Source organism: Periplaneta americana, chromosome 10 (genome assembly GCF_040183065.1).
Source record: "Periplaneta americana isolate PAMFEO1 chromosome 10, P.americana_PAMFEO1_priV1, whole genome shotgun sequence".
Taxonomy (NCBI): domain Eukaryota; kingdom Metazoa; phylum Arthropoda; class Insecta; order Blattodea; family Blattidae; genus Periplaneta; species Periplaneta americana.
In genome coordinates this window covers 75479290-75502429 of record NC_091126.1, presented here as the reverse complement: position 1 = coordinate 75502429, position 23140 = coordinate 75479290, and the positions used below count along the sequence as shown (strand labels likewise).

At 35.0% G+C, this 23140-nt stretch overlaps 1 protein-coding gene across 1 annotated transcript in view; it reads right to left on the bottom strand.

Moving 5' to 3' along the window:
* Positions 1–524: 524 nt before the first annotated feature.
* Positions 525–23140, bottom strand: part of Atg4b (Autophagy-related 4b) — a 60009-nt gene continuing 37393 nt past the window's right edge. Inside the window, exons 5-7 of the mRNA XM_069837721.1 lie at positions 11758–11961; positions 5722–5918; positions 525–2133 (exon numbers count right to left, since the gene is read on the bottom strand). Of these exons, the coding sequence (XP_069693822.1) occupies positions 1966–2133; positions 5722–5918; positions 11758–11961 (569 nt within the window). The 3' untranslated portion in view covers positions 525–1965. The remainder of the gene's footprint in view (positions 2134–5721; positions 5919–11757; positions 11962–23140) is intronic.

Sequence of the window (23140 nt, the reverse complement as noted above, 5' to 3'; positions counted from 1 at the left end):
AAATATGATCGCTTGATTCTCTAGAATCAGCCATGATTCAATTACTCTAATCACATTAAAAAACTGACCGCCTAAATAACTACAGTTTATATTCATAGATACATGCAGAGCTAGCGCTCAAAAAATTAAGAGCTGATTTTTAAAGGAAGATTTACGTTAAGTTGAACACTATGATTCAACTCATTTTTCCCTCATGTGTGAATTATGTGCACCGCTCGAGCATCCAGCGGCATCCATAAGGAAAAGTCTTTCTTGTATTCATCATTGTGTATTAGATCAGACAAGAATTCTTTGATCAAGTCATGGCACAAAAACCATTAAGTGATATGTAATTCATAATGGTCAGCTTATTTTTACCAACCAGACATAGCTCCATAACTATTTGGAATGGACTCACGTCCATATTCAAATTCTTACTCAAAAGAGCTTAAATAATTCATAGCCTAACATTGTGACCTTTCTCCAACAATCATCCTGTATACTATTTCTGCATACTGCAATGCATTAAATATTAAGATGAAAAATTATAATTTAAATATACAATTTACTTGAAACTCATCAAATGTTATAAAGCATTTTATGTCTTTATGATATAAAAATTCTGTTTCCTTTTATATACAATATACAACTATACAAAAGAAAATACATAAATTTTCACATATACTTACATGATAAGTATATGATATCTTGTATACAATGTCAAATCATGTAGCTTGCAAGATGTCTGATACGTAGTACAAGTGCATTTGAACACAGCTAAATTCATACACAGGTACATGAAGTACTTATGGAAGTTATAATATAAATGTCAATTACATAAGTAGAGATATGTACTAAGAGGAGTTAAGAGGACCATATCAATACCAAAATCAAATTGAATTGTGATGGTGGTGGTGGTGGTGGTGGTGGTGGTGGTGATGATGATGATGATGATGGCTGATGACAAGGACGATGATGATATGAAGACAACTGTAACAATGATCATGATAATATAAAAAAAACACAACTCATTGGCGCATGAAAATGGAGTTCAATCATACATATTGAAACACAAAAATAAGTTACAGAGATTTCTTGTACTTCACTGCTCATCTAAAATTCACAACCTTGCAAGATCTTTCTTCAATAAAGGTAACTTACACCTGCTTGATAGACCTGTGGAAATATTTGTGTACTGTGACTCGCAAAGGAAATTGAGCTTAGATAAATATTTGCTTAACCCCTTTTCACACACAAAGCTGAATAATTATTTTCTTCATATGTTAATAGTAACAATGCAAGCAGTAACAAATTAAATTTCACGAAACTGTAAATTACAGCAAACAGAATGGGAGTAATGAGTAATGAAAAGAACTGCTAGCATACAGTTACTACACTTCAATCGTATTAACGTAAGATTTTTCACTGGTTCATGTACAATTCAAATACAATTTTCATATTTCATATCAGAACTTCGCCTTCTGTCACTTCCCAACTGATTATTTACTGAACTCTACACGATGTGAAGAGAATTTTACACAGGAAGGAAGCAAAACAGACTAGATTTCTGGAGTTGATCTGTAAATGGAACCATTAAGTTTCAACATCTTACTCTATTAAGTATTAACTAAAGAAAAATCACAATTTCAGTCATGATCCGCTTTCGAATTATCACTGGATCCATAAATTTATCAAGTACTTTCGGTGAAGATAATTCTCGTCAGATAAATTAGTCAACTTCGCAGTAAGGATAAGGCTCTGGTAAAGATTAAGTTAAATTATGTTACCATGCCACTTAATGCTACTACATGCTTTAAGGAAGAACATAAATTTCCAGTGTAATGTTCCTTTGGTGCATATTTTATGAGATTTAAATAATGCTATATGTCACACTGTACTAGTGAATTTTAATACTGTCAGTAACTATCAATTTAATTTCAATATCATGAAATCATTTCATCACAAATACGAATCCTATGTCCTCTTTCACAGCATTTCAAATTCCTCACACTCCAGATCCTCGGTGTCATGAAGGTGCAGATCTGTGCATCGTATAGTGTCATCAGGAATGTCATATCTCTCTGCCACTGCTGCATCTCTGATGCGTCCCTCGCAGAACACAAACATAGGGTAGGCGGCAGGTGGCACCACAAACTGAAAAGTTTCGTTTGGGTAACTACAAAATATGGCCAAAGAGAAATCCAAATCCAGAGTCGTGTACACAACACAATAATTGACATTCAGTAAACTATTTCTTATAATACATGCAGTGATGATCAGTTCTTTAGGCGAAATTTCCCTTTTCCTGCACTTTACATTCACTTTTCATGTTCAAATTTATATCAACTTATTATTGGTTCTAGACTGGCAGAGTCCTTTGTACTACAATAGGAGGAAATATAGGTTGGTATTGTTGATTTATCGAAATAGCATAAATCTTATTCGTGATTGTAAAACTAATGTTTGTGATAATATTATAACCTAAGACAAAACTTTTCTCTAGTGAAAATATGTGGAAATGATCTTAAAAAAATTGTTAAATATAATAATCCTGGGAACAAAAAAAAATAAAAGTGAAAAATAATTTTTACTAGTAAAAGTTTCATTCTGGAATTGTATTAAATTGTTTGCGAAATATATTATTATTGTCTTTCAGTACACATGTATTAATTTAAAAAAAAATCTTTTTGAAATATTAATTGATATTCATAAATCTATTATGCTGACTGATGGTACAAACATTGTAAATAAATTTCCTAAGATATTTTACTCTTTTTATAAACTGTATATATATTTTTTTTATTTTGAACCGAAAAGTAGAACCTCATTTAATTGTTCTATTTTGTGAGTGATGTCTTGTTAATGTTGGAACTTTACTCCATTTCACCAATACAGTGAAACATGCTTTAAACATGCCTTTCATTAAATGGAAATATTTTCCGGCCCTGTGATTTTAGGTATGGAAAACTTGTGAAATTCCCTGGATTAACGCGAAAATGTAAATAAAAATAAGTCTTGATACGGAAAATTTACATTGTTCCAAAGTGTATCACTGAGAAAAATTTTAGACACACATAAACTTATGAATAATTAATTTCAGTATTCATGAATCGGTGATGAGCAATGTCTCACCATTGGACATCCCTTGTTACCTCAAATAAACCATTATATTTAAGCATAGTTAATCTTACTTGGAACATTTTATGGTCGATTACTACCTGCAAGTTCAGGCAGATAGTTGTCTGTTCTAACTCTTTCATTATTCTAAGAGGAGTTGAAATAGAAAGCCAGGTACATTTTCTTTCATCTTCATAGTTATTTTGTTTCTTGTTGCCGTGTTTACAGAATTTTGTACTGTAATTCACAAGTGCTGAGTTTTCTAAATACCCTGAAAGTGGGGGGGGGGGGGAGGCACTCATGCCAATTTTCAGGTAATTATTCACAATAAAGAAATAATTGAACAGAAATTTTTAGTCATAAAATTAATATCAATGAAAACTCAAGACTATTGTGTGTATACATTCTTCCACAAATCACAGCAAGTTTCATATCGAGAGACATTGCAATTTTTATTTTAAACTTTATGGTAGGTACAAAAACATCACATTAATAATAGACTATAAATTGTCCCAAGATCCCTGGACTGAAGAATTACATCAATTTCTTGCATTATGTTAATAAGTAGGGGACAGATGTTGATGACCTAAAAATCTACTTAAAATGATCATTAAAATGCCCTTAAACTAATGGAAAAATGACATAAAATTAAAGGAAAATGACATTTAAATATTATTCACACTATTAGCACCAAAACTTCTTAAAAATTAGTCACTTTGTTTCAATGACTGCCCTGCAAATGCCAGAGAGGAGGCAACTTCCTGAAATTTGGCAAAGATAAAGAAAAACAAATGCAACATAATGAAGGTTTTAAGGGAAAACTATAGATTTTTAATGAGGGTTTACAATGTGTTTCATTCAGGGGTAGTCCATGTTAGTGCCTTCTTTCTCCATCTCCTCCTCCTTCCGCTCTTCACTTTTGTTACCAGATTTTCCAGACGAAGTGTGAAAAACAAAACTAATTGTGGGCACAGCGTGCATTCTTGCAATCTTTGTGTTAAAAATACTGTCTACTACAGTAGACATCCCTTCCGAACCATGTTGAGGACACAACGTGCTGTCCAGGACATGGTGAAATTTTTCCCCTCTTCCAAACATAAATTCTAAAGACTCTCTCGTACCGACAAAGGAACAGTAGCAGTCAAAGCCCTCACTTAAACTAAGCTGCTGTCAAGCATTTTATATTACTTCCGTTGTGTGAAGTGAAGCCTTCAGTGGAATGAGTCTTTTCCAAACTATAAAACTCAAACTTCACTGTTATTCACTTATTCAGTAGGTAATTACTAATGACCTATTTGTTTACAAAATGATTTAACGGACCTATCGGTAAAGAAGAAAGTAAAATGCATTCCAAATCATCTAAAAGTTCTTCAAAGTATTAAAAATGACCAAAAAAAAAATGCGAAAAAAATATAAAAATTATCTATTAATTCTAAACGTCAAAAAAATGCAAAAATGCAATATAAGAAATTAGCCTACTTTTTACGTTGATATTAACATAGAAAGAATTTCTATATTAATAGGCATCATCCTAATGTGAAAAATAAGAAGACGACTTTTCATCAACATCTGCCCCCTATTTATAAGTAACAATCGGCAGTGACGAAAGTTGAAAGCACATGGGAAATACTTAAAATAAGTGCATTCCACTATTGTCAGCACATTTTGAACTGGCGGATCAAGGTCCAGCAATGGACAGCACTTGCCATACATGCTTACCCATTTCTGGACCATTCTCCTCAACTAAAGTCACCTGGGATAGTCAGGATTGCCAGTGCTTCAGTTCACAGTTTGAGTTCAGTGACTCGTGTATGGTTTGTACAATTTTACATGACCTTGATCCGCCAGTTCTAAATGCACTGAGTATAGGAATTAATAAAAACATTCCATTCTAAAATTATAAATTAACACATAAACATACATGAGCAACAATACCTTAGGATATGCAATGCAGGTAACAAATTAAAGCTGGGAATTGAATCTAATGCCTCTGGTATGGTACAGACGAAAGAGTTGTGTCACACTGACATCTAGTCATTGGCAATTTGGTTGATAATTTTGTTATAAATTTATCCACATTCAATAATTATTGCTATATTAATTATAAGTCAAACTCATGTCAGGTCAAATCAGCCCGGAGGGTAGCGAGAGATTAAGACTCCCCACGTTTACAGACAAACAACATTAATGTCAGTATCCCCACCAGTCTGCAATACTGATGGAAATCCAGATCTGCCGTCAATCCATCATTCCAGCCCACACACGATCAGTATTGATCTCAGTATTTGTTAATACTGACAGTATTACTGAACGTGTAAGGTCTGCATAATATTTGAATGTGTTCAGTTATAGTGTGAATAACTAAATGAGTGAGATATTTCATCTGAATTACGTGCAAATCCCTGGTTTAATTTTTATAGTACATTAAAGGGAAACTGGCTTTAGTGGAAAATTTCCCCAGTTCCTTGCGATACCATTGAGGGCAGGTGTTACTGTATATGAATTTTCCTAGATATTTAGGCAAAAATTACAACATTTTCCCTATTCAGTGTAAAACAATAGCAAAATTTTCCCGAAAAAGGAAAATTTCCTCCAACTTGACTGTGAGAAAAATCCTAAACATACCTGCTGAGCACTCTTCACAAACTTGAAAAAGTCATCATGAGTCCTCAAATAGAAGCCAATGCAACATGATGGATCCAGTTTGGAAAGATTCATTTTCCGTGGAGATCTACAATGAAAACTCCAGAGGGGAAAATTTGGTTGCCAAACATCCACTACTTCCTGACAATAATGTGGGTCCAAGTGGATGAGTTTATCATCTGAAATAATAAATCACTATTTGTTTTTTGGTTCAACATGGGTAAAATTACATAAGCATTAAGACATAGCCTTATCACAGTCTAGTATATAAAGTCACGAAGCTTGAGTTGTGAGGGTGCTAGGAACAATAGACTGTGCTGGAACTATTTCTCATTGTCTGTAATGAGGCGATATTAGCAATCCTAGTGGTTAGCAACTATCTATGGATGCATATTTACTACGTATTGAGCTTCGTGACCGTATATACTAGACTGTGGCCTTATCATATTAATTGTCTTGACTTGCAGAAGTTTGTTTGTATGAATCTAAAAAATTTATGCTAACGAAAACTAAGTTACAAGTATTACTTTGTGAAAATAATTTGGGATTTTCTAATAATGTTTGTTGCTAGAATTCTAAGAAACAAAATGCTTTATGGTAGGCCATCTTCCATATTGTAAGAAACTATTTCCATATATAAGGTGAGTTTTTTTTTCACTTCATTTGAAGTCACAACAATGCAGCATGCAATTCACCATTTTTCCCCACACACTCCAGTATTGTGTGTTCACATCTGTTCATTCATGTACTTGTTTATATGTCAGTGAACAACAGGAATAGTACTCACGTACAAAATGACATTCGGATTTAATAACAATAACAAAGTATTTATTTAAAGGCAGCTTATATGCAATAAAAGATAATTTTTATTAGGGAGAGACAAAACTAAAGAAATGTCAGCAGCCAACCTCTTATTTTCAGGATTGACTACATTTTGTCCACGCATGTAATGAGAAAACCATTCGAGATAAGATAAAGATACATTTACTGGAATATATTAAACAATATTAAATATCTACACAATACAAACACACGCACTCAGAGACATTCTGAAGCTATGTAGGATAATATCTTGAGATGCGCAACAAATGTTACTATATTAATTTAAAAAGCACATACGAATTTCTCACAACCACTTTTGTTAACATTATGTATTAGTTGTAGCAAATAAAAGAAATTAAAGTTTAAAAAAAAAATTTGAACTCAATAAACAATTTAGGCAGCACATAAAACTTTCAGTCCCCATGGCTATCTGGTACCCAGAACATAATGAAAGAAAAATAAAAGAAAAAAGAATGAAGGAAGAAAAAAAAAGAAAGAGAGAAAGAAATTGGTATTTGTTAGTTTGCATCAAACCTTGGAACTTTTGGTAGAAAACTGTGTAGACACATGAATTTAACACTTTCTGAAAGAATTAATAGAATTAGATGGAATTGATAGATTTTATTATAGTTTGAATATTGTATAAAATTGTTTGTTTAATCCTGATTTTTACAATAGCTAAAACACATCTAGATACTTTAGATCTAATTAAAGTTTGGAATTAACAAATAAAAAAATATGAACGCCAGCACAAACTTAAAATAAAACAAATTATGAGCACATGTTTTACGAGTCTCTACACATTACAATCAATGACTGAAAAACATTTTAACCCTCCAGTGGTCACTATATGAGCTTTGCACACACCTAATTTCACCTCCGGTTTACAATGGAATAGGAATAACTGATGATTTGTCCTTCATCCTAGCTGACTTTCTATGTATTAATTCTTATTATAGGAGAAAAATTCACACTGGCACCGGGAATCGAACCTGGATCTTGGTTCTATATACCAAGCATTCTAACTGCCTCCGGTGCAGTGGATTGAACTTCGGCGTAGCTCAGTGGTTAGAGCTCCTCGAACTCTATCTGCAGTGTAAAAGACAACTGTCTGCTCCCAGGAATATAGACGGTAGAGGCCGGCAAATTTAAAAAAAATTATAATTTTGACCATCCAAAACACACTTTACTCTACACAAGGTTTCAGTCTCTAATCTCCGAACATAATGGTGATGTCGAGGAAAGGGATGTGGTGTTGTGTTCCCCCTTGAATCTCTTCTGGTACAGGAGCATCAAAATGGGAATCCCGAACACAAGCTTATTTTCGGGAAAAAATACCAAGGCTGCTAACATTCTTGCCGCCATATGCACAGTGAGAACAAAGCCAGTAGTGCCATTGAATAGACCTTCTCGTACTCTATCTGTAGTGTAAAGGACAACTTTCTGCCCCAAGACATATAGACAGTAGAGGTCGGCAAAATAAAAAAACGGTAATTTTGACCTTCCAAAACACACTTTACTCTACACAAGTAGAACGATCGTGCTCAGACACCCGCCCTTTTAAATGTAACATCCCCGCATGTTTACTACTAATCACCAGTGAAATCGAGCAAATCCGTTGCATTTTTTTCTAGACTTCTTTCTGACCACCTGAACTGTTACAGTCTCTAATCCCCGGAAATAATGGCGATATCGAGGAACAGGATGCGGTGTTCTATTCTCCCTTGACTGACTTCGGACACGAAAGCATCAAATTGGGAATCCCGAACACAATCTGATTTTCGAGAAAAAAAAATGCCAAGGCTTCATTTAAACCCCTATTCCGCCAACATTCTGGCCGCCATAACTCCGCCGTATATGTAGTGAGAACAAAACTGATAAGTGGGATATGAATAGAGCTCCTCGAACTCTATCTGTATTGCAAATGACAACTTTCTGCCTCCAGGCATATGGACGGTAGAGGCCTGCAAATTTAAAAAAAAAATGGTCATTTTCACTTTCCAAAACAGACTTTTGTACACACCAGGAAAACGAAGTGGCTCAGGGACCTGCCTTTATATGGTAGCACCCCCGCATGTTTACTAGTAATCACCAATAACAAAGAGCAAATCCATTGCACTCTTTCTGATTACCTAAAATGTTTCAGTTTCTAATGTCTGGAAATAATGGCGATATCGAGGAAAGGGATGCAGTGTTGTATTTTCCCTAGACTGACTTCGGACACGATAGCATCAAATTGGGAATCCCGAACACAAGCTGGTTTTCGAGTAAAAAAATACAAAGGCTAAATCTATGTGTAGTGAGAACAAAGCTGATAAGTGGGGTGAATAGTGCTCCTCAAACTCTACAGACATGGACAAATTATTAGCAAATTGAAGATTTTGATTATACCAGGTGTTTCAGACCACACGTATCAGCCTTTTCTCTCGAAAACTATATGATACAGGTTGTTCATAAAAAAATGTTGATACCAAAATCTATGTAAAGAATCGATTTGTGATAGTACCATTTCCCGTAACAAACCAGAAATAGGGGTACCTGTGGTCAACTTCGAAATTTCAAATGAGAACATGGGTCATTGAAACTACCATTGGAAACTACTTTTAAGAAGAAACAACTTTTACTGAAACTTTTTTTTCTACTTTTGTTTACTCACAAAGCAACAAAAATGATATCTTTTGAGAATTGTTCTATGTTTTTTATGTACATACACTCTTCATAGTAAGTGTTCAATATGTACACCACCCTGTGCCAAACAATGTTCTGATCACCTCCTAACATCCGTGATTGCACTTTACCATTGCTGAGAGATCCACAGGCTTCTCTAATTCTTTGTTTCATGTCTTCTCTAGTTGTTAGACGCACCTGGTAGAACATGTCTTTAATTCTGTCTATTGTTCTGTGAACTTGACCATGTAAATGAAATTATGATTCCTTTGAGAAAATTATTAGTTATAGATCGACACTGCCAACAGCAATATTCTGCAAAATCTAATACAATTATAGAGATTCACTTGACCTAAACTGTCATGCAGTTAGGCAATAACTCTTGGACTGAAGACACTGTAATGTTTCAATTTTGAAAGTTTAGGGGCTTTATAGGCTGAGAATTTTGAAATTCCTGTTTCTTATGCAAGACAACATAGAGATTTCTTTGGAGATGATAATACGTGGCACAACAGCCAATGAAGGGCCAAGGTTGACCAGCCAACTATTGTCCTCATGTCCCCATGACTCAGCAGATGTGAACGATCATCCAACCAGAATGGAAGTATCATTGGTCAGTACAATAATCACTCTCCCAGCTCTACCAGCTGGTTTCCGAAACTGGATTTTGCTACTTGCCATAACTCCCCAAATTCATCACGATGCTGGGAGGTCACTGGTCCCACACACTGGCTGAAATTTCATGAAAAATTTCCTTTCCCATGAGGACTCAAACCATGACCCATTTAGTAATGCAAGTCCAAACAGATGCGTTATCCATGGCACTATGGTGCAGGACTTACTTTGGAGAATGTTTCAATATTTCTCCATTTTTTTAAGATCATGACAGTTGCTTACGAATTCTTTCATATAGAGATTCCATTTCCCTAAGTCTAAGAACAAGTCTTTGTACTGTATCCCTTTGTGGATCTTGTTCACCAGAAAATTTACCTAAAAACTACACACTTCCCATTATGAATTTGTTATCACCAGATAGCAGTTTTTCTGTCCCAATACTGAACATTAGGTATATGTCAGTTGCAGGGAGGCCAGTGAACTCACTGCTATGCTCCCTCCATAAGCCAAGGGACGTGATATCTTGTCTCTGTGTAGGAACTGAAAATCCGCTGTCTGGTTATCACGTGTCATACATAAAAGTTTTCTTTTCTAATGTTAACTTATATGGTGACATTTCCATAAACTAGAATCTATTTCGCTATAACAGTGTAATTAATAATCTGCACACTAAAACACTGTAATAATACAATGAATGAAAACAAAAGTGATATCAAAAACTGCAGGTTGACATATGAGTGGCAACATGTGGAACAAAAATTGGGAAAATTATCATTCGATAAAACAAGTTCCTGACATGATCTTCAGCTTGTAAAGTTTTCCACGGTAGTGGCTGTAAATGGAAGGAAAGATCCCATACTAGTTACAAAACGAGATAACTCACATAGTTGCAAGAGGTACTCGAATATTTACACTGCACATGGATGCAGAAATATCCCACATTTTGGGGCTACAGATTGGCTTTGTCTTCAAGACAGGGAAATCTGAAACTGTCTGTTGGATGTATCTTTCTCTTGTTAAAAGATCCAACAAATAGTTTCCTCTTTTCCTGCCCTCATTGATGATGGAGCTGATACATAGGTGCAAAACATTGGATATTTCAGCATCTATAAAATCCAAAAACTTCGCACAAAGTTCACTACCATGAAAGGCTCAAATATTCTTTACTCATGTAATTGTCTAATAAGTCTGATTCAAAATTGTAATAACTTAAACAATGCTGTGGAGAATTGTTCAGAAATTCACAACAAGTGAAATACTGATCATGTATAAATGAACACAATATATTCTGAAATATAATAATCTCTAAACAGCACTGTTATACCTTGCAATCAAAGTTAAAATTGTTCTCCAAATTGTTTCATATAGACTAGACTTTTGCTAATCAGGTCCTTAGTAATCCGACCTCTTAATTACTCGGCTCTTTCTGCTATACTTCCTACCAGTTTTACTCTAATAATTTTTCAAGTAATTTGCACCTGTGCCATGTATTATTACTTCAAATGGCTCAGGAATTTGATGGAAAGCTTTTAATTTTTAAGAAAGTAAAAATATGAGGGTATACTGTATTAGACTGAGCACGTATTAGTTGTTACTGCTATTGCTATTAATTAGTAACTAAAATGGCATGGAGAAGGGGGGATTACTCATTCTTGCGACATCATGAGTTGTGTGGCACACCACACCAACAGTGGAATATTCTAGTTTCTATTTAGAAATGCAACGGGAGTGGTTGGTGCAGCTTATAACATTAAATTTAATGAAAAATTAAACAACATTTTTATGCACTCTCATTAATCCAACACTCCTGCTAATCTGACACCCTTCTGTGCAAGAATTGCCGAATTAGCAAGGGTCCAATGTGTAATATATGTTATAACTCAGAGCAGAAATGTTTGAGAACTGTAATCTTACCTTGGAAACCTACAAAATACAGTGCATGCTTAGGACGACCACCAATAATGCCAATGCAATTTTCTGTGGTGAGAAGAGAAGCAATGCATGGTCCATACACAGAGTTCATTTTTTCTGCACCAAGTCGAAGAGGCACAAGCAGTATCAGTGCTCTCCATTGTGAAGATCGATTTGTACAGAGATCTACTACATCCTGGATGTAAACTGAAAAAAAAATTAATTACAATGAAAACTGTTTGCACATCTAACAATATCATCTCACACTACTGTTTACACTGGATCTGAGTACTCAAATATTGTATAATAATAATAATGGCTTTATTTAACCTGGCAGAGTTAAGGCTGTAAGGCCTTCTCTTACACTCAACCAGGATTAAAACTTGCTTACATAGTTGAACATACAACTGGATCGGAATTAAGTAATTACATACTGATACAATTTAGGTACATAATGAGATCAAAAGAGGTAGTTACATAAAAATTCTGCAGTGCTTGGGAAAAGTGACACAAATCAGTTTCCACAAACCTTTTTTGATAATTTATTGACAACTTACGGAACATCTGCTCGCTTGGAAAAAAAATACATAAGTATTTCTCCCATTACAATAACTCATATAGAAAAAATCAAATTGACATAAACCAGGGTAAGTTGTCAATAAATTATCAAAAAAGGTTTGTGGAAACTGACTTATGTCACTTTTCCCAAGCACTGCAGAATTTACCTCATAAAATAAAAATAAACATAGTGGAATATATATTAATGTTGTTAGAATCAAATACAAATCACATAAAAACAGAAGCCGATAATTCAGTAAAAAATGTACAGTAAAAATAAAAATAAACACATTAGTATACATATTAGTATTAGATTACAATTAAGTAGGATTCACATAACTAAACCAGAAACCAACAATTGAATAAAATGTACACAATTAAAAAAAATAGATTAATAATAAAAAAAACAACACAGTGGGATACATATTGGTGTCAAGTGATAAATAAACACAATTTACATGATTACACAATAAAAATAAGAAACAAAAAAATAAATAAATAATACAGTGGAACACATTCATTAAATATTTGCAACACATTAGGTCTGGCAACTCATCATAAGATATTTTTCTAATTTACATTTAAAAGAAATTAAAGTTCGGCAGCCCTTGACTTCAGATGGCAGAGAATTGCAGTGACGAGAAGTAGCAACAGTGAAAGATGAAGAATAAAGAGATGATGTGTGGAATGATATTTCTAGCGTGTTATCATATTGTGACCGAGTATTTAAGTTATGATACCGAGAAAGACTGCAGAATCAGACAGATAAGTAAGAGGGAGTAGAGGTGTGCAAAATTCGGTATAAGAAAGAAAGGGAATGTAACTTTCTCCTTTCTTTTAACCTGAGCCACAATAATTTATCGAAAGAAGGCGAAATGTGATCATAGTAGCGGACATTACAAATGAAACGAACACACGCATTATGAACACATTGCAGTTTCTGGGATAAATCCACCCTGAGATCACTGAATAAAGCGTCACAATAATCGAAATGAGGCATAATAAGGGTCTGTACAAGCGTCTGCTTTAATTTAGCTGGATAGTGGTACAATCTTTTTTAATGAGTGAAAAGTGGAAAATACTTTCTTGTATGTGTGTTTGATATGCGTAGCCACCAGCGTGGCTCAGTCGGTTAGGGCGTTTGCCTGCTGGTCTGAAGTTCCGTTCGGGCGCGGGTTCGATCCCCGCTTGGGCTGATTACCTGGTTGGGTTTTTTCGAGGTTTTCCCCAACCATAAGGTGAATGCCAGGTAATCTATGGCGAATCCTCGGCCTCATCTCGCCAAATACCATCTCGCTATCATCAATCTCATTGACGCTAAATAACCTCGTAGTTGATACAGCGTCGTTAAATAACCAACTAAAAAAAAAATTATATGCGTGTCCCAGATAAGGTTAGATTCAAAATGAATTCACAGGTTTTTTACAGATGAACTGAATGGAATGATCGCTTTATTCAGAGTCACAGGAGGAAGGTTCAGCTTATTAATATCGGGGATTAATCTTTTATTCGAAAATAAGATAGCCTGTGATTTATCTGTATTTAAGTTAAGTCCGAATTGTTGAGACCAAGATGAAACGGATTCGAGAGTATAGTACTTTACTGCAAAGAATAGATTTCGACATTTTCGAGGAACTACACATTCGAGCATCAATGATAATTTAAAGAGTGGCTTTAGACATGTTGTCTGTCTGCTGTTCATCTGTGCAACAACTTCTGAACTACTCGATGGATTTTGTTCATATCCAGTATCAATGGGTAAATTTATCTAGGAATGATGCTCATGAAATATAATTTCTGGTAAAAAAAAATATTGGATCTCTATATTAAATCATCATCTTTGTCTTCTTTTTATTCTTCAATAAGTTATTATGGCCTGTTCCAACTACAAGTTGAATTTTGGTATTGCAATCTAAAGACAGGTCATCCCTTAGTCCTGAAACCTGCTCCTTTACAACTGATAAGCACTTCAGGAAGTCTACTTTTTGGCATTCTTAGATTTTCATATCAATTCTATTACGTAAACAATCCTTGGCATGCCCACGCTTTCACGACTTACAATTATTCAGCAGGACCAGCTGCTAAACCTCCTGTCCCCACTGTGCTGAAGGTCATGTCAGGCATCAGTGTGAATTGTACTTTTACAAGATAAGAACGTGTTCTTTAGGGAACATAATGCAGTGTGTTAATTAAGTTAATATTCAGGTATTCTATTCCCCAAAGTATATTCATGTATGATTCACAAGTAGCTTTTTCAATATATGTGTTTGTTAGTGTTTACTCTTTAAGTTTTTGTGAACACTAACTTAAATGACAAACTGTAGGTAGATTTACTGCGGACTTACTGACACCTGTTCACTGCAGTTATTGGCTTGACTCTCCCAAGACCTGCAAGCAGGGGAAGCAAACATGCGAAGGATTGTTCCCCCAGTACCTTTGCATATCTATATATTCCAATAAATTTGGTATTTCGAGCTTATCTTTTATGTCTGTGTTTCTTTTGTGGTCCATAATAGTGTATCAGGAGGAGAGTTCGGGGCACAAGAAGATATCAGATGACAGAAGACATTAAGATATGTGGATCATATGCAGAGACAAAGAGGAAGGTAGAAAATAGGAAAGACTGGAGAATGCTGGGTTTGCAGTGAAAAGACCTGCCCTTGGGCAGAACACTATAAATGAATGAATATTATTATTATTATTATTATTATTATTATTATTATTATTATTATTAATTTAATCCGGCAGAGCTAAGGCCAGTAGGCCTTCTCTTCCGCCCAGCTAGACTAATTCTAATTGAATACAATTGGCTTACAGTAGTTATGACAATATCTACACCGTAAAACAACATGAAGGTGAATAATGAAAGTAAAAGTAAATAATGAAAGTTAGATAAGTAAGGTTAGTGAGACAACAATAAACATTGGTTAGGAGCAGCAGCAGCTATAATAATAATAATAATAATAATAATAATAATAATAATAATAATAATAATAATAATAATAATGATAATAATAATGATAACGATAATAATAATAATTTACTTTACTTTACTCCAAGCAATTACGTTCCTTGAAGGAACAGAGCCTGCCTAGCAATAGAAGCCCATTCTCTTCTGTCCTGAGTTCTTCTCCTCCATGCCCTTATAGCCATTTGCTTTATGGCTTCTTCTACGCCTTTAATCAATTTCTTCTTAGGTCTCCCAACACATCTTCTACCAACTGGCTTCCCTCTATAAATCTTTTTCAGTAAGGATCCCTCTTCACTTCTTTCAACATGGCCAGCCCATCTCAACCTTACGCTTCTAATTACTCCTATTATATGCGGTTCACCATATACCTCGTAAAGTTCTTTGTTAGTTCTAATTTTCCATTCTCCATTCTGGGCCCATACATTCTTCTCAGAATAATAATAATAATAATAATAATAATAATAATAATAATAATGGGATAATTTAAATATTTATTCTGTGATAATATATGAGGCATGTTCTTAAAGTAAGTTCCGTTTTCAATTATAGCCGTCACATCGCTGCAATCGTTATTTTGCACATGCATATTTTTTTCTTCAATCTTCAGACAAGCTGTGCATGCAGTTTCAGAGCTTCAGTCCGTGTTTGGGGTTAGTTATGATCAGTTGAATTGTTTAAAGTGATCGAGCACCCCGCCAACTGTGAGATGCGCTCTGTTATCCATTTCTTGAATGCGAGAAACATCAAACCAGCTGACATTCATCGTCAACTTTGTGAGGTGTATGGTGATGATGCCATTAGTGATGGAATGGTCAGGAGATGGGTTAGGAAGTTCAAAGAGGGCCGCGTCTCTGTGCATGACGAGCAGCATACCGGTCGGCATCTTTGGTCAATGACAATTTGGTGCGTGCTGTCGATGAAAAAAATCATGAGGACAGGAACAAATTGACCATCCCTCCTACAGCCTGGATTTGGTTCAGAGTGACTTTCATCTCTTCCAGCACCTCAAGAAGTTCCTCGGTGGTCAACGTTTTGATGGTGACGACACCCAAAATCTCATCTCGAAATTTGGCTGGGAACAAACTGACTATCCCCCCTACAGCCTGGATTTGGTTCCAAGTGACTTTCATCTCTTCCTGCACCTCAAGAAGTTTCTCGGTGGTCAACATTTTGATGGCGACGACACCCAAAATCTCATCTCGAAATTTGGCTCGGAACAAATTGGCCATCCCCCCTACAGCCCGGATTTGGCTCCGAGTGACTTTCATCTCTTCCAGCACCTCAAGAAGTTCCTCGGTGGTCAACGTTTTGATGGTGACGACACCCAAAATCTCATCTCGAAATTTGGCTGGGAACAAATTGGCCAAAATCTTATCTCGAAATTTGGCTGGGAACAAATTGACCATCCCCCCCTACAGCCCGGATTTGGCTCCGAGTGACTTTCATCTCCTCCTGTACCTCAAGAAATTCCTCTGTGGTCAACGTTTTGATGGCGACGAAGTGAAAACAGCAGTGTGGGAGTGGTTCACATTGCAGGCAGGCGAATTCTACAATGAGGGGATAGAAAGACTTGTGCCACGACTCGATAAATGCCTCAATAATGGTGGAGATTATGTTGAGAAATAATTGAAGTGTGGCCAATACAATGCAACAAAAATAGTTTGTAAATATCTTCCCGTTTACTTACTACACCCTTTTGGAACTTACTTTAAGAACACGCCTCGTATAACCATTAAACATTGAGAAACTTGAAACAGCTATTATTGTTATCAAGAATTGTTAGAAAAATGTTTCCTTAGTCTATTCTTAAATTGGTTTGATGTCTGACAGTCCCTGACATTATTTGGTAGGGAATTCCAAAGTCGAGGAACAGTCACAGTGAAAGAATATGAATATGAGGTAGCAGTAGCAGTAGCAGTAGCAGTAGCAGTAGCAGTAGTAGTAGTAGTAGTAGTAGTAGTAGTAGTAGGAGGTTTATTTTGCCTGGCAGAGTTAAGGCCATGAGGCCTTCTCTTCCACTCAACCTGGTTTCAATTATATACATGAAATACAAAATTAGATTACAAAACAACACAAAAGAAAATACCTTAGAAATTACATAAAATATAGTAGAAAATTACAATAGTCAAGATCAGTTACATAATATAAAATTACAAATAGACAAGATTGGCTACATAATATATAAAATAAAGTAGAAAATTACACATAATCAAAATCAGTTACATAACATAAGGGGGAAAAAAAACGCTGTGTGTATTGTGTGTATTGTGAAGGAAGCAGAGTAGAGAGATGTTTGATGGAATGGAATTGATAGAACAAGGTTATGCTGTGAACGTGTATCACGGTTGTGGTGGGATGCTAAAAGTGTGAAGCGAGGAACTAGGTAAATAGGTGTAGAATTATTTAAAATCTGATACAACAAACAGAGTGAATGAACTGAACGTCTCTCCCATAAACGAAGCCAAGATAATTGAAAGAAATACTCAGAGACATGATCATAGTGACGGCTGTTAAAAATGAAACGAACACAAGCATTATGAACATGCTGAAGCCTCAATGACAATTCAACACTAAGATCACTATACAAAACGTCGCAATAGTCGAAGTAAGGCATCATAATCTGTTTCAAGATCTGTTTCAGTTTAGAAGGAAAGAAATTGTTCAGTCTTTTCAGTGAATGCAAGATTGAGAAAGTTTTCTTACAGACATATTTTACCTGTGCATTCCAGCTGAGATTCAAGTCAAAATGGAAACCAAAGTTTTAAACCATAATACTGAATGGTATTATAGTATTATTTAAAGTCACTGGCAAAAGTGTATTAATGCTGATGGAAGATAGTAATCTTTGATGTCCTAGTAGAATTACTTGAGTTTTCCCGGGATTAAGGTTTAGCCCGCATTTTCTAGCCCAGCTGCTGATTAACATAAGATCATGATTTAATTATGATAGGCTATCATTAAGTGAGTTTGGTCGTGAATGTATATGTATCTGAAGATCATCTGCATAGAGATGATGCTGACAATGTTTAAGGGCAGTAGAGATGTCGTTAATGTAAATAGTGAAAAGTAGAGGCCCTAGTGCAGATCCTTGAGGGATTCCTGCCTTCACGTCTCGCCATGAAGAAAACCGATTATTGTGAGACACACATTGATGGCGATCGCGAAGGTAAGACTCCATCCACATGATTGCAGTGTCTGACAAGTGCAACATTTTCAGCTTTGCAATAAGAATATCAATGTCGATAGTTTCAAATGCTCGAGAAAAGTCCAGTAGTGATAGTACGGTCACTTCGCATCTGTCCATAGCTTCACGAGCATCTTCAGTGATCTTAAGTAGGGCAGTAGAGGTGCTATGATTTGGTCTGAAGCCGGACTGGAGTGGGTCAAGGAGATTATACGAGTCCAGGTAATCAGTGAGTTGCCTGTGGACTATACGTTCTAGTACTTTAGATAAAGTCGGAAGAATACTTATTGGTCTGTAGTCGCTAGGAGTGGTAGGCTGAGTGACTTTAGGAAGGGGTCGAACAAGAGCATATTTCCACTGCACAGGGTAGGAGGATGTGATAAGAGAAGCGTTGAAGATATGTGTAAGAGTTGGAAGAATAATGTCGATTATTTTACTAAGCATTGTTGTGGTAATACCGCCGGTGCCTTGTGCTTTTGTTTTGATACGTTTTAAAGATTTAATTATGTCTGTAGGAGATACGTCACACAGAAAAAATTTCTCACATACAGGCAGAGGTCGGGATGTGAGTTCGTCTATAACTTGTTGTTTTGTGACTCTGTCAGGACAAATGGGTGGTGACGAAGTATAGTGGTCATTTAGTTCGTCGAGTGAAATGTTAATAGTCTCAGTCTGTGGTTTTTGTTTACCTAGGCCCATTGTTCTTAAGTTTTTCCATAAGTTCTTTGCTGTGGTGTCAGGTTTGATAAGTCTGTGGCTATGCTGGATTTTGGCATTACGTAATATTTGTGTCGCACTGTTTCTCAGGCTCAGGTACAGTGGGAGGGAATGGATAATATTGAGGAGTGTTGTGATCATGTGTCTAGATTATGGTGGGCGAATCAATTTTGAAAACGAGACACAAGATAGACAGGAGTAGAGAAATGCAATATGTGAATGAGGAGTGAAAGACAGTGGATTTTCCTACGATTTTCTAAACAGAGCCAGAACAACATTTCGTGGGATAGTGTTATGTGATCAGCCCGGTGAATATTGCAGACGAAACAGACGCACATATTATGAACACGTTGTAGTCTCTGCTCTGAATAACACTTAGGTCAGACATCACGAGTGTTTGTATTAAAATATTTTTCAGGGAAAAGGATAGAAAATTCTTCAATCGCCTAAACGAGTAGATTAGTAAGAATACTTTTTTGCAGGTTTCTGCAACTTGTATGTTCCAATTTAAACTTTTATCCACATAAATACCTAGGTTCATTACTGATTCACTGAACATAATTTTGGTGCCATATATTTTAATCGGAGACAAATTTGGTATGTTAATAGTGCTTAACAAACGTGAATGGCCCACAATGATTGATTGTGATTTTTCTGGATTTAGTTTAAGTCGAAATTTCCGTGTCCATGTCAAATTGAGTCGAGATCATCATTAATTTTAGTTATTGCATAATTTATTTTGTCAGTATGAATGAATGAATGAATGAATGACTGGTGTATCCAGCTAATGACCTCAAAAATATCATTCAGATGCTTCTTTCTTTGTACTTTGCATTGTCTTTTGACCTAATGTTCTTCTGATAGGTACAAGCATTCTCTGGAAATTTATTTATTTTAATAATGAAATCTTCTCTTTGGGAGTAGAAGATATTTAATCCTAAGCAATTAAAATTGTTTACTCTGTAAATTATTTGGCTACTTAACAGAATTTTTAATGAGGCGATTTTTCCCTTGACATACCACTGTTTTTGTTTCTGTGTGGGCAGAGCACCCATCCAGACGAAACTAAGAGGTAAAAGGTAGAGTGGGATCTATCTGCATAGAGCAGCTTGAACAGACTTGTTTGTACACCGGCATATTACTCGAAACCTGCCAACAAATTTTGTTAGGCAGAGATTGAAGTGCTACCGGTCTGCATAAGAACTCTCTGTATGTGAGTAGTGTCGTTTCCAAACGTGTGCAAATAAAAACCAAAGGGAATGTGAAATGGAAGCAAGGTGAGTACATCAACTGTGTCACCACAATGATTAATAAGCAGGGAAAGGATTTATATGTAAATACATATTTACTTATAAAGCTAATATAATTTATATTTTGCATTATCTTTATGTTTCACAATGTGTAGGGTTGAAAAATCCTACTTTTATTTTCCATATTTTTCCATATTTTAGAGTTTAGTACATATTTTCGTTAATTTCCATATATTTTCCATATTTCATATAAAACAGTCCATATTATATTAGGTTTAACAATAAAACAAAACAAAATTCCATTAACTTTTAAAAATACATTTCAACAATAGAGATTTAAACACATGTTCAGTAATCCCTTTAACATCAGAGTTATTTGAAAATTAGCAGTCCTATCAACAATGGGAAAGTAAGTTACAAAACTGTATTAATTTAATTTAAAATTTTTAACAGACTTCAGTTGTGCAGCTCAACAGTTAAATGCCAGTCAGAGTACACATAGGTTCAGTTTTGTAAATCATACTATAAAGACGGTAAATATGCCAAAAGTACGTCATTCAGTCAATTTAAAATCAAAACTAACAAGTTACATTTCAGAATTTAAAGAAGATGGTTTATCAACTGACAATAAAATATTATTTTGTAATTTGTGTCAGTGTGCAGTATCATCTACACAAAAGTTCCTGGTGCAACAACACATTACAACTAGTAAACATCAGGCCAACAAACAACTAAATTCCAAGCAGAGACAATTGTTTTTAACACAACCAACAACATCGAATGTAAGATCTGAGTTTAACATCGACCTGTGCCGTTCTCTCATCTCTGCTGATATTCCTCTCTACAAACTAAAGAATAAGGTCTTCAGGGAATTCCTTGAAAAATATACTCAATATACAATCCCGGATGAGTCAACACTTAGGAAGACGTATGCTCCATCCATCTACGATGAGACAATACAGAAGATAAGAGATGAAATTAAAGATAGTTCAATTTGGGTTTCCATTGATGAGACTCCCGACAAAGAAGGTAGACTTGTTGGTAGTGTAGTTATCGGTTTGTTAAGTGAACAATATTCTGAACGAATTCTTTTACATTGTGATGTTCTAGAAAAGTGCAATAACAAAACTATAGTTAAACTGTTCAACGAAGCTATGGGTATCCTGTGGCCAAAGGGTATTATGTACGATAATGTGTTATTCTTTATTAGCGATGCTGCCCCTTATATGGTCAAAGCTGGACAAGCATTATCTGTTGTATATCCTAAATTGACTCATTTTACTTGTGTGGCGCATGCATTTCATCGTGTGGCAGAAGTGGTCAGAGACAATTTCCCTAAAGTAGATTTGTTGATTTCATCAGTGAAAAAAGTATTTCTCAAAGCTCCCAGTAGAGTTAACGTGTTGAAAGAAATGTACCCTGAAATTCCATTGCCACCAAAGCCAATTTTAACTAGATGGGGTACATGGCTAGAAGCAGTTGAATATTATGCCGAACATATAGACTCTATTAACAATGTTCTCCTTGCATTGGACTCTGAAGATGCAGTCTCAATTGATACTGCGAAAACAGTTACCTGTGACATAAGTGTGAAGAATGACTTAGCTCACATTCAGCATACATTTTCATGCATCATAAAAACGCTCAAAAGTCTCCAAAATAGGCACCTTTCACTATCTGAAAGTTTTGAAATTATAAATAGTACTGTGGAACAACTGAATCGTGGTAGAGGTAAAGTTGCAGATGCAGTAAGAGCTAAGGTGGACACTGTACTTTCAAAAAACCCTGGATATGAAGAACTACAAAAGGTTGTTGCTGTGATGAGTGGTGAATCAACAGTGAAGATTAACTTGGACTTATCCCCAGCAGACATTGTGAAATTGAATTATGTACCAGTTACTTCTTGTGACGTCGAACGCTCTTTTAGTCAGTATAAATCTATCCTCAGAGACAATAGAAGAAGATTCACTTTTCAGCACTTGAAAGAAATGTTTGTAACCTATTGTTATGGTAACAGACAATAAAAATTGTGTTTTGTTGAAACTACATTGGAAGATAAGGTACGTCCATTATATTTTTTGTTTAGTTTGATTAAAATGTACCAATATTTAACGTACATAGTCATTTTTTTATAATTTTAAGTCCATATTTAATTCCATATTTTGGTAAAAATCCATATTTAATTCCATATTTTGGTAAAAATAACTACATATATATTTACATATTTCATATATTTTTAGTCCATATAAATCCGTTCCCTGTTAATAAGTAATTATGAGATCTGTTAATTATAGTAAGTATAAATTTCCACAAATAATTAATATTTATATTATAACCTGCTTCCAATAAAAGCATAAAATAATAAATAGGAACATCTTTTTTTATATACAAATCGTGATGCAGATTTACCAGCATTCGAATCCCTATATGATCATAAAGATAGCTAATTTAATTGTGGCAGTATTTCTGTATATTTTCTACTGAAAGAAGAGAATTTGGTGTACAAAGTACAAGAGATTGAGTCAAATGATGAAAGAATATTCTCAAAACCTTCTGAAACATTCAAAAAGTCTCTGATAAGGGAAAGAAAGAGGAATGATATTGTTTTTAAATTTGAGGCAGACAATAGTTTTCCTTAGCAATGTTTATTATTATTATTATATTCAATTTTAGTTTCGTTATTTTCATTAATTATACTTCGTGCTT